Source organism: Dreissena polymorpha, chromosome 2, assembly GCF_020536995.1.
Source record: "Dreissena polymorpha isolate Duluth1 chromosome 2, UMN_Dpol_1.0, whole genome shotgun sequence".
Lineage (NCBI taxonomy): Eukaryota > Metazoa > Mollusca > Bivalvia > Myida > Dreissenidae > Dreissena > Dreissena polymorpha.
In genome coordinates this window covers 22,597,182-22,616,054 of record NC_068356.1, presented here as the reverse complement: position 1 = coordinate 22,616,054, position 18,873 = coordinate 22,597,182, and the positions used below count along the sequence as shown (strand labels likewise).

General features: G+C 34.7%; 2 protein-coding genes across 6 annotated transcripts in view; both read right to left on the bottom strand.

Moving 5' to 3' along the window:
* The window catches only part of LOC127866209 (scaffold attachment factor B2-like), a 31,673-nt gene extending 15,989 nt beyond the window's left edge, over positions 1-15,684 (bottom strand). For 4 of the 5 annotated variants that reach the window (XM_052406632.1, XM_052406633.1, XM_052406635.1 and 1 more), the window contains exons 1-4: positions 15,524-15,684; positions 10,155-10,272; positions 8,093-8,127; positions 7,911-7,967 (exon numbers count right to left, since the gene is read on the bottom strand). In XM_052406632.1, the coding sequence (XP_052262592.1) occupies positions 7,911-7,967; positions 8,093-8,127; positions 10,155-10,272; positions 15,524-15,646 (333 nt within the window). In that variant the 5' untranslated portion in view covers positions 15,647-15,684. The remainder of the gene's footprint in view (positions 1-7,910; positions 7,968-8,092; positions 8,128-10,154; positions 10,273-15,523) is intronic. The other variant, XM_052406634.1, reaches the window with a different exon arrangement.
* Positions 1-18,873, bottom strand: part of LOC127866212 (forkhead box protein K2-like) — a 141,944-nt gene that overhangs the window by 52,381 nt on the left and 70,690 nt on the right. The gene's annotated exons all lie outside the window — the stretch shown is intronic.

Here is an 18,873-nt window from a genome sequence, read left to right as displayed (position 1 = left end):
ACGGATTAGCTTCCTTTGTACATACATGTTATAACATTTCGGGCGCCTAACTGGGAATTATGTTGTCCGGAATGGCAGAAATACAAACTAGAGCTGTCAGAGGACAGCGCGCTTGACTATTCGAGAACTTGACAGTATAACGTAAGCCATCATGGGGAAATTGTTCATATTCAATAATTTATTAGACGATCTTGAAAAAATAAAAAAGGAAAAAAAAAATTGGGGGGTGGGGGTTGAGAGGGGGTATAATGTGGGGTGTGGTCATTTATTAGACGATCTTTCAAAAATAAACAAGAGGGCCTGAAAGGCCCAAAGTCGCTCACCTGCGATAAAAAGAAATGACCTGTTCTTTGCAGCCCAAGATATCAATGGAACAAATGTTCTAATGCGTCTTCTAGACTGTTCACATGTCATAATATACATATAAAGAAAACTGCCCCACTCCCTGGCGGCCATGTTTTTTCACTGATCATGACCATTTTCAAACTCGTCCGAGACATCCACATAACTAATGTTTTGACAAAATTTCATGATGATTAGGCAAAAGATGTGACTTCTAGAGGGTTCACAAGCTTTTTTACTATATAAATATAAGGAAAAGACCCCCCCCCTGGCGGCCATGTTTTTTTACCGATCCAAACCATTATCGAACTCAATTGTCCTATTCTAGTGTGGTAGTGCGGTCTCCTTCCCTTACGCAAATGAACCAGTCACAGGACGGTTAAAAGTTATGTAACTTTGTAAGCACTAATGTAATGCGGAAATATTTATTTGACGAACTCTTATTTCCGGTCAGGTGACCAAACTGACTGGTTGTAATTCAATTAACTAAAGGCGATCAGTCAGGGACGCCTAAATACACTCAAAGAATTTATTTATAAGTGAAAACCAAGGCAGCTTTACCAAAAATAACTAATTTTTATTCCAAGAACTCGGAAAATGAAGAACAATGACAGAAAATTAAGGACAGGTACAAGCCAAGTCTAAAGAATCTAAGTATCGTTACAAAAATGAACAACATACAGCAAATACCTTAATGAATGTTAAAAGTTCAAAATCTGTCCAAAAAAACCATATAAATATAAGTTACTGTTAGTCTAGAAAGTGCTTCACAAATCAAGTTAACAAAATAGGTCTATTTTAATCTAAAGAACAATATTTATGGAGATTAGGAAACTTCAGTGAATCAAATGTAAAAATAAGAAAAAATTACTAAAGTTATTGAAATAGAAATAGAATAGAGTCTTTTTAGTTTAGAAAATGCCAAATAAAAATAATCTAAATAATAAGAATAATTTAGACAAGAGCACCGCCTTGCGGGTGCAGACCGCTCATCTTTTTTTCTTTTTAAAGGTGTAGGGACCTATCTCAATTTCAATCACAAAGGAGGGAGGGGTGGAGTGGAGAGGGGTGTATAGTGTGGGGGGTGTGGTCATTTATTACATTATCTTCCAAAAATGCAAAATTAATGCAATTTCTTCTTTTTTTTATTTTTGGGGGGGGGGGGGGGGATTCTTGGGTGGAATGGTTGGACGGTATTTCAAAAATAAAATAATACTAATAAATATTTGTGTTTTTTAACCATGTTTGAATAAAACAAGAGATGTGTTTGTCAGAAACACAATGCCCCCTATTGCGCCCCTTTGAAAAACATTTTTTTTTGTGTTTTTTCACCTTTGACCTTGAAGGATGACCTTTACCTTCCACCACTCAAAATGTGCAGCTTTATGAGAACACCGCTTTGAAATATTTTTGTTTTGACCTTAAAGGATGACTTTGACCTTGAAGGATGACCTTGATCTTGAACTTCCACCACTCAAAATGTGCAGCTTCATGATAACGCCGCTTTGAAATTATTACTTTTTTTACCTTTGACCTTGAAGGATGACCTTGACCTTGAAGAATGACCTTGACCTTCCACAACTCAAAATGTGCAGCTTCATGAGAACGCCGCTGTGAGATTTTTTATTATTTTTTTAACCTTTGACCTTGAAGGATGACCTTGACCTTGAACTTCCACCACTCTAAATGTGCAGCTTCATGAGAAAGCCGCTTTAAATTTTTGTAAATTTTTTTTACCTCGAAGGATGACCTTGACCTTGAACTTCGACCACTCAAAATGTTCAGCTCCATGAGATACACATGCATGCCAAATATCAAGTTGCTTTCTTCAATGTGAAAAAAGTTATGGCCAATGTTCAAGTTTTCGGACAGACAGACACCATAAATTTGACATTTGACCTTGAAGGATGACCTTGACCTTTCACCACTCAAAATGTGCAGCTCCATGAGATACACATGCATGCCAAATATCAAGTTGCTATCTTTAAAAGTGAAAAAGTTATGGCCAATGTTTAAGTTTTTTTCGGACGGACGGACAGACTGACTCGACATACTGACGGACAGTTCAACTGCTATATGACACCCTACCGGGGCAATTTTTTTTAAATTTTTTTTTTTTTGGGGGGGGGGGGGGGGGGATTGAGGGGGGAGTCTATTGTGGTATGTCAGGTAAGAGTTGTTTTGTCAAAGTACCAATCAAATCGAATCATAAATAAAGAAGTTATGGCAATTTTAGCAAAATTTAGTAATTTGACCTTAGTCAAGGTAATTCAAAGGTCAAGGTAAAATTCAACTTGCCAGGTACAGTACCCTCATGATAGCATGAAAGTATTTGAAGTTTAAAAGCAATAGCCTTGATACTTTAGAAGTAAAGTGGATCTAAACACAAAATGTAACCATATATTCAAAGTTAAAAAAGAGCCATTATTCCGTAAAAATGACAACAAGAGTTATGCAACTTGTCCTTTACTGTCCCCTTATGATAGTTTGCGAGTGTTCCAAGTATGAAAGCAATACCTATGATACTTAAGGGTAAAGTGGACCAAAACACAAAACTTAACCAAATTTTCAAGTATAAAGGGCCCATAATTCCGTCAAAATGCCAGCCAGAGTTACATAACTTTGCCTGCACAGTCCCCTTACCATAGTTAGTAAGTGTTGCAAGTATGAAAGCAATAGCTTTGATACTTTAGGAAAAAAGTGGACCTAAACACAAAACTTAACCAAATTTTCAATTTTCTAAGTATAAAAAGGGAACATTATTCTGTCAAAATGCCAGTCAGAGTTACATAACTTTGCCTGCACAGTCCCCTTATGATAGTTAGTAAGTGTAGCAAGTATGAAAGCAATAGCTTTGATACTTAAGGAATAAAATGGACCTAAACACAAAACTTAACCAAAATTTTCAATTTTCTAAGTATAAAAAGGGCACATCATTCTGTCAAAATGCAAGCCAGAGTTATCTACCTTTGCCTGCCCAGTCCCCTCATGATAGTTAGTAAGTGTACCAAGTTTGAATGCAATAGCATTGATACTTTATGAGAAAAGTGAACCTAAACGCAAAACTTAACCGGACGCCGACACCGACGCCAAGGTGATGACAATAGCTCATTTTTTTTTTCAAAAAAAAGATGAGCTAAAAATAATGCCAATATGTCTTGATGCTGGTGTTAAAAATAATTTAGAGTTTAATTATTTCAAAATTTCAACCTTTTTTAAGAGCTGTTAACTTTTCAAGAAAGCATCAAGGTGTTTAAATCAGCCAAAACAGCTTTTTTAATACAGTTCAGAAGAGATCAATGGCGGAGTAGTCAATTTTCCATCAGAACAGTGCATTTATCAATGATCAATATCTTCCCAAATTCCAGAGCAAAACTAAAAATAGATTTCTCAACCAGGTTAAACAAGGGAGATAAATACTGCATAAATACTGCAAAATCATGTACATGTTGTCTTTCTTTCAGTTATCTCTTAGTCGAAAGGCTTATCATAAGTGTTAATGACTAAAACAGTTATGTTATTTATGAAAATTCTGTGTAATGAAAAATTACATAATACAGTTAATGTCACATAATATTGAAATAATAAAACCAAATTTTACTACACAGGAAACAAATGTTCTGACCAAATTTCATGAAGATTGAGCAAACTAGAAAGTTAACAAGATTTTACTATAGCCATATAAGGAAAAATGCCCCGCCCCTTGGCAGCCATGTTTTTCAAGCCAATGTTACCATTTTTTAACTCATCAAAGATATCATTGGGACAAATCATCTGAGCAAGTTACATGAAGATCGGAAAATAAATGTGGCCTCTAGAGTGTTAACAAGGTTTTACTATAGCAATATAAGGAAAAATGCCCCGCCCCCTGGCAGCCATGTTTTTCAACCAACCGACATCATTTTCGAACTCTTCCAAGATATCATTGGGATGAATCTTCTGACCAAGTTTCATGAGGATCGGACAATAAATGTGGCCTCTAGAGTGTTAACAAGATTCTGCTATAGCCATGTAAGGAAAAATGCCCCGCCCCTTGGCAGCCATGTTTTTCAAGCAAACATAACCATTTTCGAACTCATCCAAGATATCATTGAAACCAATCTTCTGACCAAATTTCATGAAGATTGGACAAAAAATGTGGCTTCTAGAGAGTGAACAAGGCAAATGTTGACGTCCCACAACGGACAACGCACGACAGACAAACGGCGATCACATAAGCTCACCATGAGCACATTGTGTTCAGGTGAGCTAAAAAAGGGGAAAAAAAAATTGGGGGGGGGGGGGGGTAGGGGGGGGTGAGAGGGGGTATAATATGGGGTGTTGTTATTTATTAGATGATGTTTAAAAAAAAATGGGGTGGGAGGTTTGGGGGGGGGGGGGGGGGGGGTTGGGGGGGGGGCATGGGGGGAAGGGATTCTGGCTAGGGGCGTGGGGTATTGTTCGGGTGGAATCCATAATTATTTCAAAATGCTTGATGCAGTGGTCTGCTCTTGTTTATAGGTTGGGGTCACGTACGTTAACAAGTATGCAACATATAAAAGCAATATGTCAAAGGATATAGGAAATAAATGGGGAAGTACGCAAACTTTAACATAGATTTATCAAAATATGCATATTCTTAGTATAATAGGGGCAATAATTATGACAAAATGCTTGATAGAGTTGTCTGCTCTTGTTTATAGGTTGGGGGTGATGTTGGTAAACAAGTATGCAAAATATGAAAGCAATTTGTCAAGGGACAATGAAAATAAATGGGGTAATACGAAAACTTTAACATTTGCTGCATATTCTAAGTGGAAAAGGGGCCATTATTATGACAAAATGCTTGATAGAGTTGTCTGCTGTTGTTGATAGGTTGGGGTGATGTTGGTTAATAAGTATGCAAAATATGAAAGCAATATGTCAAGGGACAATGAAAATAATTAGGGTAGTACGAAAACTTTAACATTTGCACGCTAACGCTAACACCGACGCCAGGATGACTAGGATAGCTTTACTATATATATTTCATATATAATAGTCGAGCTAAAAATAATCATATGTAAGCATAAAATAAAAAGAGAATTTGTTGGATTTGGTGGAATATGGATGTTAATTCACTACATAAAAAAATATATTTTCACGAGAGGCGCAACTCGTGAATTAAAATCGATTATCCACCAAATACAACAAATATCCATTATATCTTGCATTATAAAGGTACCCAATCTAGATTTTTGAGGCTGTTAATGGACCAACTGTGTCAATAATGGCTACTCTATATTGCTTTAATTTTCCATTTGGTTCGGCATGCTATTGCAGTCATGTAGAAGGTAAAAATGCTAAAATAGATATGGTGTCCGCCTACCCAGGTTCAATCTTGGCTAGGCGAGAATTCAAATGATCTTTCAAGAACAATACATACTGATTCCCTGCAAGATAAAGGCCACAGAGCTGGCTATATAAGCACAAGACTTAAGATGTAATCAAACTTAAGTGAATAGGTTTAAACGGCAAATAATTGTTTTACAGGGTTCTGGTTCCCAGCTTTTTGTATTAACAAAATTCTCAGATTTTTCATTGATGGAAAAAAATCCAGGATCATAATTTCCAACTATTTCTTGTTTAAAACACCCTCAATAAATAGAAGTTGCAGACAATAACATGTATTATAGGTATTTGCTAATAGTACACTAAGCTACATGTATACTACAAAGCCACCATAGCAATGCAGAGGAATTGATTTGCTATTATAATTGTATGGACTTCTTGACACAAGTCAGGAAAGTCTGACCAAACAAAATTCCCTAATTTTTCCCTGATTTTAGGAACTTTACCCAAATTCCCTGACTGGTAAGTGTAAGTCTTTTTCCAGGTTTTCCCTGATTTCTAGGTTGGCTGGGAAACATGTTTAACATGGAGCATCAGTGTCCGACAAATCCATTGCCCGGAGCCCGGGGGCTACTGAAATTTTTCATCGGGCTACTGAAATTTTCCAGCTGACGCCCGCCGGGCTACTATAAATCTTTAAGAGCGGAAGCCCGGTTTATTGACAGACATACTTAGAATAAACACGCTGACCATGTGTTTGTACACTGTGTATTGCTTATAATCCGATAACAAAGTGCAATCAATTATCTAATCAGTCACCGATCACTTGCGGTAATGTCTTAAACAGTAACAGTGTATTTTAATCATCTAATCAGAATCAACATTTGTCGTCTGCTAATAATATAATGAGAGCCGGTAGTATAGTTGGCGCACATAATGCAACATAATTTCGCAGTTTGGAATTCTTTGTTAACCGCAAAAATGAGTAATAGCGACAACGTTTTTGATGTCGTTAAATATCCAAGGACGCCAAACATTAAATAAATCAAAACAATAGAGGATTCTTCAAAACGGTAACGAAACCGAAAATGAATATTAATGACAACTTTGTGAACGCGGTTAACACCTGCTAATTAGTTTGCATTGTCAATTAATAATTGGATTAATCGACTGTTAATCAATAAGCCCATATTATCATATATGCCCGATTTATATTTTTAAAACCAAATTATGGGTGAGTAATATAGACGATAAAGAGTCATAAACACAAACGTTTGAAATTTTCTAAAGTGTCAAATGAATTTCGGCATATGGTTCTGTTTAAAGATATGATGAAATAAGCTAATAATGCAACATGCGTAAATAACCTGCCAGGGTTTGCACACGGTGTGTACAGCTATTCTAGGTAACAAAATTCTACATTTAAGAAATGAATTTCTTTGTCCTGATATAAAGCGCGCGAAAATTGGCGTGGGTGTATTTATTTGTAAATAAAAATTTCGTAGCGGGTACAACATTGAGATCATTTAATTTCCATTAAAAATTTCGTTGTGAATTTCAACTTAAGTATAGGGGTATCTCGCGAATTATTTGGCATTGACATTTTCTCTTAATAAAATATCATGTAAACACGCTGTATCGTTACCGTTACGCTGTATCAGTTCCTTCATTATTGAAACAATTATTGAATTGTATACTGACTGCACACAAGTGTCGTAACATACTGATGCAATACGTAAATTCGGACAGTACTTAAAGTCGGACACAAGTAAATAAATGATTTAATACTCTTGATTTCTTGAAACTCGGTATTTGTTGTTAAAAAGGGCAATTGCATTGATTAACACCATACAAGTCAATCGTATTGATCATCTAAACGCTTTATTTACGTTTACGACTTAACATGCTGTCCGAATTTAAGTACACATACATGTGCACATACATGTAATATCTGCATGTAGTATATGATTTTCTTTGGTACATTTACATTTAAGTACACGGTGCCTGTACTGTAACATTAATTTACGATATTGACTGTGTACATCAGACTACTTGCTGTTTTATGTATATGTATGTATACATATTATGTATATGTAAATGAAGAAATAAAATGAAGATGAAAACCTGCCTCTTATCATTTTGTAGGAAAATTTCATAGGCTACCAAATATTTTTATTGGTAGCCCAGTGGGCTACCTGAAAAATAAGAAATTTGTCGGACACTGGAGCATACATCAACAAATTACTGCCAGTTAATACCTGGTCTTCTCCATTATCTGCCTCTTCATTTTCAAAGTCTTCCATGTCATCACCATTCTGAGTTAAAATAAAAACACATTTGAAATATTGTAATAAAATTTGCATAAATTAACCATGAAATGACAATTATGAAAACACACTTCATTTACATTATAAATTAAACATTATTAAAAACACATTACCTTGTCCTCAGAGGTATCTTCTTTTTCTGACTCACCTGAAATTAACATAACTATTAAAAAACTTATGATGAAATTAGAATGTTAATATTTTTGTTTTAAAAACATTTTATTTGAGAATGTACGTCTGTGATGCGTCTGTGATGCAATAGGTTGCATGAAAAGTGAAAACATCTGTCTCTTATATTTTAGACAAAGCCATACAAGCTTGTTGATATGTCTTTAATAGGCTATGAGCAAATGCTTTTTTTCAAAGATTATTATGATAACATTATATCCATTTTTTGTCATAAGGCAGTGTTTTCCCTCGACTTTTTAGTTCAGTTTCCAGTCAATATTTGGTCAAACTGGATGTTTTATCACTGCAGAAAACATGATACATTTTGGCTGGCTCCCATTCATAAATGATTTATACAATAAACAACAAATTTTCATGGAAACTGAACATGGCTATGTCCACGAACACTTAACAGTACCTGATTTGAGCTATGCACATATGAAAATAGTAACGCATAATATGAAGTTATAATACAAGAAAATTGCCCTCCTTATCACTATCCAATGAAATTGCTTCTGTCAATATTTGAGATGTCTATCGATTTGCCCAAGTGGCAGTATTCAACGGTATGAACAGGGAACACAGGAAAAGCATATTTTTGTACAAATCGCATCTGTTATCTCAGGGGTTTTTTTACTAAGAAAGTGACGCCGATAATCGGCGTCTTCCCCTACCAGAATTTTTCCCCTAAAACTACCATTTCCCCTCCAAAAATATAATTTTTCACCAAAATATAATATTTTACCCTCAAAGAAATGTTTTTTTCTTTCTTTTGGGAAGTCGACACTTATCCTATTTGTACCATGTACAACGATCTCGCTCTCTCTCTCTCTCCCGACGAACACTCAATTCTGGGAATCCCAGTGATTCTATATATAGCTCTTAAATTACGTCATGGAAACCGGGCAACTAATCGTATTAATCATATGACTATTTTACTGGATTCCGGTCTTGCGCCAGAAGGGTGATTCGTCAATTAATTACTGGAAACCAGTCGAGTTTTCATCCGGGTTATGTGAAAGCCAAGATGGGTATAAACGTTAAAACAGAAAAAAAGTCTCACAATTGGCGTTCATACATGAACAAAATAAAACGTTCGGACTCGGAAAATATTAATTGCGTTGACGCATTTTTTTAAGAATGAATCATCAAAAACCGTTGAAACCCAGCAGGATTCGGAGGTACATGTAATCAACATCGATTAATACTGTCGGATTATTGTGAAAGTGAAAGTAGACAATCGGCAGCTGCCGCACCTTTCCCTTCCAATACTGTAGCAGATCTAGATCGTCAACCCATTCATCATGAAATTGAAATCACAATATTGAAATCGTTCCCCGGCCCCAGTTGAAAACATTTCCCATTATAAGATCTACCCCTGCAACTTAATTAAGGACTTTGACTTTAATATCATACTTGTTCATGTGTTTAAGAACAAAAAGGTCAGAGACATGTCTCTTTTTCTAAAAAAAAACCTGAAGTCTGTAGGCGAGTTATAGACATCGAAATGAACAGTTTTTATTTTTTCCCCAAATATGTCTTTTTCGCGCTCGATTTTCCCCTTTTACCCAGCGTCCAGCGTCTTCCCCTTTTTCTAAAAAAAAAACCCTGTATCTTTTTCCATGTAACCCTTTTCTTGTAAAACTGTGTAAACAAAGGCAACCAGTATTTAACTCCCATCAATTACTGCAAGTCTAAGAAAACTATGTAATTGAAACATTTAACCTTGCTGATTTTGCTGTGCAGAATTTGTAATAAATATGCAAATTGTCATTAATTTGTTTATGTTTAACACTTTCCAATTTCCAGAAAAAATGCAGCTTGTAAGTGTTGCTTAATTCATTGTTATTGGCTCAAGTACTACTACAAAGAACACCAGATACTTTAAAGTAGTACCTGAACCAACAATAACCAATCATGCCTCAGTAAGCCTTTAACTGGTATGTCTTATTTAACCCAATCTAGAGGTTAGCAAAATAATCTCCACCCTGGAGTGTGGATATTCACCATCATTTTTACTTCTTAATGGAGTCTTTCTAGCAGACGTTGGTGTTTTCTTTGGGACCGGTGAATCTCCAACTTCAATTTCTATTGTTTCAGTATCCTGGCCTTCTTCCTCTAAAGCCTGCAAGTCAATTGAAAAGATGATTTGGCTTAAAATAATTTGAACATGTTAGCAAGAACTCCAATTTACAGCTTTAAAAAGTTGGAAGTCCTGACTTCCAAGCCTAAAATTGTGGCCGTCCCAGACATAAATTTTGAAGTCCCACTTTTATTTCAGAAGTTTAATATAGGTACATGTTCGAACTCTATCCATTACCCGATAATCTAGTATTATTACAATCTCTATTTTCAAAACTAAAATACGGATAATATTGACGTCCGCAAACGTCCGCCATTTTATGCAAGTTGAATTGTGGGATGGGGGAATTCCCATTGAACATGCGTTAATCATGTGACGCGATTTGAGAGCATAGAGCATTGTTCATATTTAGTAATTATGACAAATCAACAACTCAATTTAAAATGTTACATGTAAATTATGATCAACGACAAATACTGTATCCGAAAACTACTGTCGAAAAAAATGTATGTGCAATGTTCATTCTGGGCAGCGCCACTGCGGGATTCCAGCATCGAAATATTAATGTGCGCAATCTTAATAATATCAGTGGGCCATTCGGGCGCATACATAATATAATTGGCGCATTAAAAATTATATCAGTGGGAGATTTTATTATAAAAAAACAAAGCGATGGAATTGTACTGAGAATTCTAAACACGGGTCTGCTGAGACCAAATGTAGGTGGAAAATAACCGTTGCTTGGCTACCGCGGACGCCTTGTGTTGAATCCTGCACTTCCATTGGTTGATAGATGTCACATGTCAGCAAACTGTGTATACATCATCAGAAAGTGTTGAAAAAGCTTGTCAACATATTTTGTTGCGATTTTCAAACGTTTTTAAGAAACAATTAAGTGTTTAAACATGTCAAAGTGTAAATCAGAAAAGGAGAGCAGCGAGAGACGAACTCTCCTACATTTTTTTTAACAAAAAATCTAAGGAAAGTGAAAGGACTTCTGATCAATATGGTGGAAAAACAGCAGATGCTTCGGCCGAAGCGAGTAGGCCTACATCGTCTGCTGGTCAAGCGAACAAATGCTGAAACCTTCGAAAAATGTAGATGATCATAAATTCCAGAAAGGTTGGTAAGAGTAGCAACCCCATCAAAAAATTCAACTCACAGAAATCTTAAATGTTTTGATATAATATTAAAGATCTCATTTAATACTGCTCAGATCAGTTTGAATTATTAATTTATCTCTACTACATCCCAAGTTATGTTAATTTGAATCTTCGGAAAAAATGCCATTTTGGGGAAAATTATTATAAAAGCGTTCACATTTTGTGTCGATTCGCGGACCCGCTTTCTATAAAATTTGGCTTCTTTTTTTTGTATAATTTTTTCTATACATGGTATCATATTGAAATTTGGCATACAGATGGCATTTTTCCTGTAGATTTCAATAAAAGCATTGATGTGTTGATCAGAAATTGATATAGTACCCTAATTTTGATTTAAAAAGTGCCAATTTTATATATTTTTTTTTGTCGAGGAGCATAACACCACAATATATTGGTTGAAAGTATAAAAATCTTTAATAACTTAACTAAGTCTTGCCACATTCAACAAACTAACTGCAATAATGTCAAAAGTGTACAAAGGGGAAAATTCAATAAAACATTTCAATACATTTAAACTATACACAATTTCTCAAAGTAGGTCCTTTTTGTACAGTTCGTATGATGCTTGATATTTCTCATGTTTGGAAAACAGCCGGCCATTGTCTTCCAATTTCACTCTTCAAACAATCAGGAACCATCCAGTCTAGAATTAACTCAAATTTTACACTTTGGATATCTGCTCGCACTGACAAAGCAAAGACTCCTTTTTTGTCTACATGCTGTCATGAAATTCACTTTCATTTCATTGCCTTCTTTTTTATAACACACCCAGGGTACCAGTTGTTACCATTTTACAGTTATGTAGTCTTCTTCTGATACAGCACTCCTTCTAAATAGAGGGTGGCATAAAGGTTAAGGGGTGAAAAAACTGTACAAAGGTGCTCAGTTGGGTGTTAATTCAAAATTATTTACATTGTAAGTGTCTCCAGATGGATAAGTTGTACAATGACAGCCACTGGAGTAAGGATTTTGAAAACTTCTACTGTGGCTGACTCATGTACTGGGTATATGGCATTTTGGGGAGGGAGGGAATTCAATTGTTTGACTGTTCTTGAGTATAAAAGGAATTTATTTGTCTAGGAACAAGAAGAATATCAGGAGGAATGATGGCAACTACATGGTGGATAATTGTTTACAGCATTATGAGGCGGAATTTTGTTCTGCATGTTTCAAGTCATTCTCTATAATATTTATAGTTTGAAAGTCGTCAAGAAAACAACTTTCCATATCTTCTGATTTGCATCATTTTTATCGGTTGAATATTTCAATGACAATTTCATTTCTCAATGTACTGGAATTTTTTTAATTGCTTGGTTATGTCTTATGATGGAGTTGCAGCAGAGTCCCACATCCTTGCAGAAGGCACCTGGATACTCTTACACCTTTATCACAGCCAGACACTCTCCATTATTTTACGTAAATAATAAGAGAAAAACGCAGTTATTGATCTATTTCGATTCAATTTGTTATTATCAACCATTTCAATGCGTTTATTTGAGGGAAGCATCTCACTGGACTGTTATATTCAGTGACATAACTTAATTATTGAGCGTGTTTTTCGTGTAAAAAAAAAGCGAACATTGCCATCAATGCGAAAAGCTGGTTTTAATATTTATAAAATATTATTTAAACATAATTCAAACCAAATAATATCGAAAATGATCATAACAAACCTTTTCTTTTGTTTTCTGTAGAGTTTAAGCGAGTATGGTTTAATTAATTCAGATCGTCACAAACGATAACGATTAGCGAAGCAAAACAAAAATGGCGCCTCCCTCTGCAGAGGTCAACCGAGGTCGAATTGTATAAATGCGCGTTTTTGTGTAAAGATGCGGGTACCTAATTCTCATTTGCGGAAAATAAATTTGGTATCAAAATTTAAGTTAGACTTTCTAGTTTTTATAACTATGTTCAAAATTGTGTTCGGTCCATCGGAAGTAATTTTATTCATCGTAAAAGTCGGGTACTATTTTCTCGGCGTAGGGTGGTCCTATGTAAATTTTGAATGCATTGTAGTAAAGTTCATTCAGTCGTGAACAAGATGATGTCAATCTCATAAATATTCATGATGTGTAGAATATCCGCATTTGAATTGTAAACACACACATGTTTATGCAAGTAGTCCGAAAGTCGGCATTACGCGATAGCGATATTTCTGCCCTGAATTTGTTCAATTAACAACATATTTACTTATCATCCTGAAATAATAATAAAATGAATTTTATATGAATAGAAAGATAAAACATTTTTCTTTTAATAACTTTTTATTACTTTGATTTATATAATAAAATAATGGTTTTATTGATCATTTAGTAAGAGTGGTATTGGTTTTTTCCGCTTTTCTCCCATTGAACTGATAAGGAATCGGCTTTTATCGGGGTTGCTAGTAAGAGAAATTTACGTGGTTGTCGTACGATGACAAAAATAATTTAATGTTTTGTGACATTCAGAGCTCCAGATAAGGGCCATACAGCCGTAAATACACCTTTTTCATGAAGATTTACGCATTTATTTTTATTAACCGGACGTACAATAAAGACTTTAATATCCATTTTACCCATTTTAGAAAAAAAATCTTCCCGTACCGATACGTATGCGTAAGCGTGGCGTGATTTGTTGGTCTCTAATTTAAATTACCGAAAAGTTGTAGACTGGGTTCATATCGTATTGTCAATTCTGTCGCGTGATTTCCTGTAACTTGTAAATCCGTAAAAAAATATGTCTGCGCGCAATGGAATGCCGGCTTAACGGAAAGCGGTTCAAAACAACACTTTGTTGTCATATAATGACTACATAAGGTGTCGTCTAACCATCCTGACATTAAATCGGTAAACCCAGAAAAAGACATTATCGCCCCGATATTTAACGATTTGATTGCATCAGTGGCTTAAAATGTTAGAAAACACGAAGGAAAACGGACGAGACAATGAAATAAGTGTTCATTTACTTAGCTTACTAGTTGGCTTGTGTTTTCTTGTCAAGAAAAATGAAGAAATAGTATTAGTCATGAGTTTTAATGTGTAGATGACAACATTAATTTCTTGACAAGAAAAGTGTGTCAAAACATTGTCGTGTTTTTTTAAAGGTGCCTGCAAAGGATAAGGTCTGCAGGTTGTCACTCAGGTAAATTAAATGTGTTTTAGACGTTTATTCATTGCTTTCCTCAATTTGTAATGAACAACGTTAAGCCATATAAACGTACTCTCAGAGCCTTTAATAATTTTTGTTATGGCCGATCTGGCACAGATTTTGTGCGCATCACTAAACAGATGTAGTTGGTTACCAATTAAGGAAAGTGATGAATAAACTTTAAAAACACATTATATTTACCTGAATGGCAGCCTACGGACTTAATACTTTGCATGCAACCTAAAAAACATGACGATATTTCAACACACTTGTCTTGCTTATATTTTCTTTTTAAATTTTCTGACAATGTAAATAATTGACGACTTTTCTTCATCTTTATCGAATAAGGTAACGTTAAATATCACGATAAGCAAAAGATTGGTGAACTGCGAACTAACAGATAGCGAAAAAAAATTGTTGGCAACATTACAACATATCCCAATATGGTGTATAGGGCGTACGAAAGAATAACAAAATAAATAAAAAGCAATAGTTTCTTGCTGTAATAATACCACTTGCATGGGTTTGTGCTTTAGACCGGTTGATAAGTTTTTGCAGTATCGGTGTTCCTTAGTCTTTACAGTGGTGATAAAAGTATGGGCGCACCTTTGAACAATAGACGGCGCAATGCAACTCTCAGCAACCCTTTGTTTAGGGATGCGCACTGATCAGCTGTGGAGAACTGCAATTGTGTTTATGCAGGGTGCATATGATATGGACTCCCAGGGGCATCACAGAAAAAAAATCAAAGGCTCTGGCAGTCCGTTGATATCGAAGAGCTAATCTAACAATTATTACGCAATTCTATTAAGATAGAGATTTGAAACTTGAAAAGTTGGTCATTGTGAAAATAATTCTGGTTAAATCACTGTGCAACTAATTCTGGTTAGACCAACATTTGTAATGATGTATTAATTTATAATCATAATGGCGGCTGAAACTTAAGAGCCAATAGTGATGTTGTTGATGAAACTGTTATTTTGTTAGCAGAAATGCATTACCTTCTGCAGTCTTTCTAAAAGTACAGCTTTAACTCCATTTTTATCTAGATCCCGCTTTTCTAACTGAGCTCTCAGGTCAACAACGCGTAAATCTGCTAGTTTCTTTCGCTCTGTCGTCGCCATTTGTGTCGATTGTGCTGGCGTGCTCGCGGAAATGATCGTACTCGTGAATGATCGTTAATGATCGTTTCCGCCAAACTGAGACCGAACGGGGTCAATAGAAATACCGGATTCTACCAAAATATCTCGGAATCTTCCAAAGTCTATATAAAAACACCACTCACTTACACTGCGGTTTATTACATTCATGAACGTTGAGGCACGAACAACAACTCTGCTAGGAGAATGAAAAACACCAAAATCCATAACAAAAAGTAATATTTAATATAAATGAAGATAATATATAGTTCAAAAGACCACAATCATGTAGTTTAGCAATTGTATTCATAATGTATAACTCAACAATCACGCTAAGAACATTGTGCATCGATATCGATATTGAAGCTGAAGTTGCACTATTTCAAATAAAAAGTATATTAATAGTATATATTATTTAAAATTTAAAAACAACAGGCTCACATGTCAATACATACATTCATAAATTATTGTATATGCATATCATAATAATGTTTAATTTAATGTTTAACGTGCTATATTTCAATGAATTTACACACATATAAGAGTAGTTTATTTTGTAAAATTTAAGAATGTAAGAACTTAAATTAGTTTTACAGATATGTGATAGTTTTCAATCTTTTAATTTTGTAATGGCTGGTTCGTTAACCTTTGCCTGCAGATGAGGTTTTAACCTTTTTCAAAAGTAATTTAAAAATCTTGCTGAAATGTGTGAGCAAAGTCATTGCACTTTGATTCGAAGCATATGGAATCATCAGCTGTACTTATTACATTGCCTCCGAATATCATGTTGAGCAACTTGTATGCCCCCGAAGGAGGGCATATAGTGATCGGACCGTCCGTCTGTCTTTCCGTTACACTTTGCGTTTAGAATTCGAAAAAAGCTCATAACTTCTATATCCCTTCAGATAGCAACTTGATATTTGGCATACATGTGTATCTCATGGAGCTGAACATTTTGAGTGGTGAAAGGTCAAGGTCATTCTTCAAGGTCAAAGGTAAAAAACCCAAATCCAAGTAATAAACATACAAGGGAGATAATTATCTGTACTGCCAAAGGATAAAAACATAATTAATCAATCAAAGCGATGCAGTAGGGGGCATTGTGTTTTTGACAAACACATCTCTTGTTTCTTTCAATTTCATTTACTGCGTCATCTTTTAATTGTTTTCGTGCATTTTGTTGCAAATGCCTTGAGCACAATATATGTGTGCTAGAGGGGAAATTGTCTTAAATGGCTTTGTAGAGCGCTTCGTCACTGCCAATTGTTAGATTCTTTAGGTCCTGAGTTAATTTCATCTCAAGTGGTGAAAGAACTGACAGTAGGTTTCATTTACTATTGTCATGTATAAACATCGGGACTATGAACAATGGCGATTGTTTATTTGATGAATGGGTATCAGATCACTGTTTGTAGACCGTAACCGTGACATGCATCTGTGTAAGCATGAAAGTCTTATCAACACCAAGGACTGTTTGACCAGTGCAGTAATAAGTATGTATGTCAGCTAATTGCTCATCAGTGTACAACATTATAACCGGAGGTTTTCCACTGTTCCTAAAAATGCATTTTAAAAATGGATGTCCATTAGAAACCATATTTTCAAGGTATAAAATGTGTTCTGTAATATAAGAGGTGTGATCATCTGCTTGTTTAATGAATATTACTACTTATTGACAACATACTATTAAACGTAGTTTAATAATTGACACACTTTCTACATTTATGTCATTATTCTGCACCTAATTTCATTTGTGATTTTTTTCATTTCAAACTTCATATTTAAGAGATTTCTCTTTTTTATACATTCAAACCTTTGAGTCTTTTTTTAAGGAAAATACATAAATAAAAGTCATATAAAGGACACATAAAATCGCATAAATCCAACTTTATACTTGTATGTTGTTTTCATTCTCAGTTATTTTTTTTTATAGAAATATATGATTGAGAAATACTGATAACGTTAAAGCTGTTTTATATAAAATAATGCATGCACATGTATAACACTTACTTTAGTTAAGTATTGTTTTAGTATTTGTATAAGTATTATCCCTTTGTTGACCACCTTTACGAAAAACGAAACTATAGTTGATCTATAGGGAAATGGTTCCAAAGTGAATATTAAAAATCATTTTAATAATGAGAAATTTATATTGTCTACAATTTATATCTTCATCTATTTACACTAGTGAATTTAATTAATGCATACCCAAACGTCGACCATCTATGCGAAAAAATATAGATGATCTTGAGATATATATGCGACAAAATTACTTTCGTAACAATTATACAATATATTAAATATTTGAAAAATAAACCAACAACAACACAAACGTGCACATTTAAGAATACTCGTATGTGTATAGAAATATTTTGAAATATATTCTTTCCGAATATGGATATATATATATTAAATATCATTAAGAATGCAGAGGGTGAATGTTCTATCTTGTCTATCTTGACGACCGACTTCGATATTTAATTTGTGGGATGATAAATGTAATTTAGCCAATATATTTCTGTATTTTGGATTTTCCAACTGGATTATATATGCTGATTATTCAAAATTAAGTTTGATTTCTCTATATAAATCAAGGGACGTTGAGTTCTCTGTCCCTGATTGCCAATTGCTAATATCGCGAAGTCGGGTTCTTAGATTTTGGTAGAATATTTCTATTCTAACTGAGTTCGGATATATTCATATTTCATGTAAACCAGAGGATTGAAGTATCAGGCGCACCTGAGAGGCACAGTTTGAACGAGAATTGTTGACATTTTTTGTTATTTAATTGTTCATTTAAAATGGTATTTAAAATACACATTTCTCGTTTAATGTTGAGCGTATCTTTAAAAAGTATTTTAATCATCCGTAGGTATCTTTCGATATACAATGGAAATCGACCCAGTTCGCTATACAATGCAAGAGTATTTGTGGAGGGTATGGCATTAAGAGTCCATTTACAAAACTTCGTGTGTACTCTTTCTAAAGTATCACCTTGCTTGTTACCCCAAACTTCCGAACAGTGTTTTCATAGCTAGAGCGAATGACCCACTGCTGGTAAACACAATACCAAGGTAGTTTAATAGTTAACGATGTCTTCCTATTGATTATTATACAACCATTTGTCGTTTACACCTACCCTCCTCCCTTTTTGAAAAATAATTACTTTTTTCGATATTTACGGTAAGATTCCATGTTTGACACTATGAATA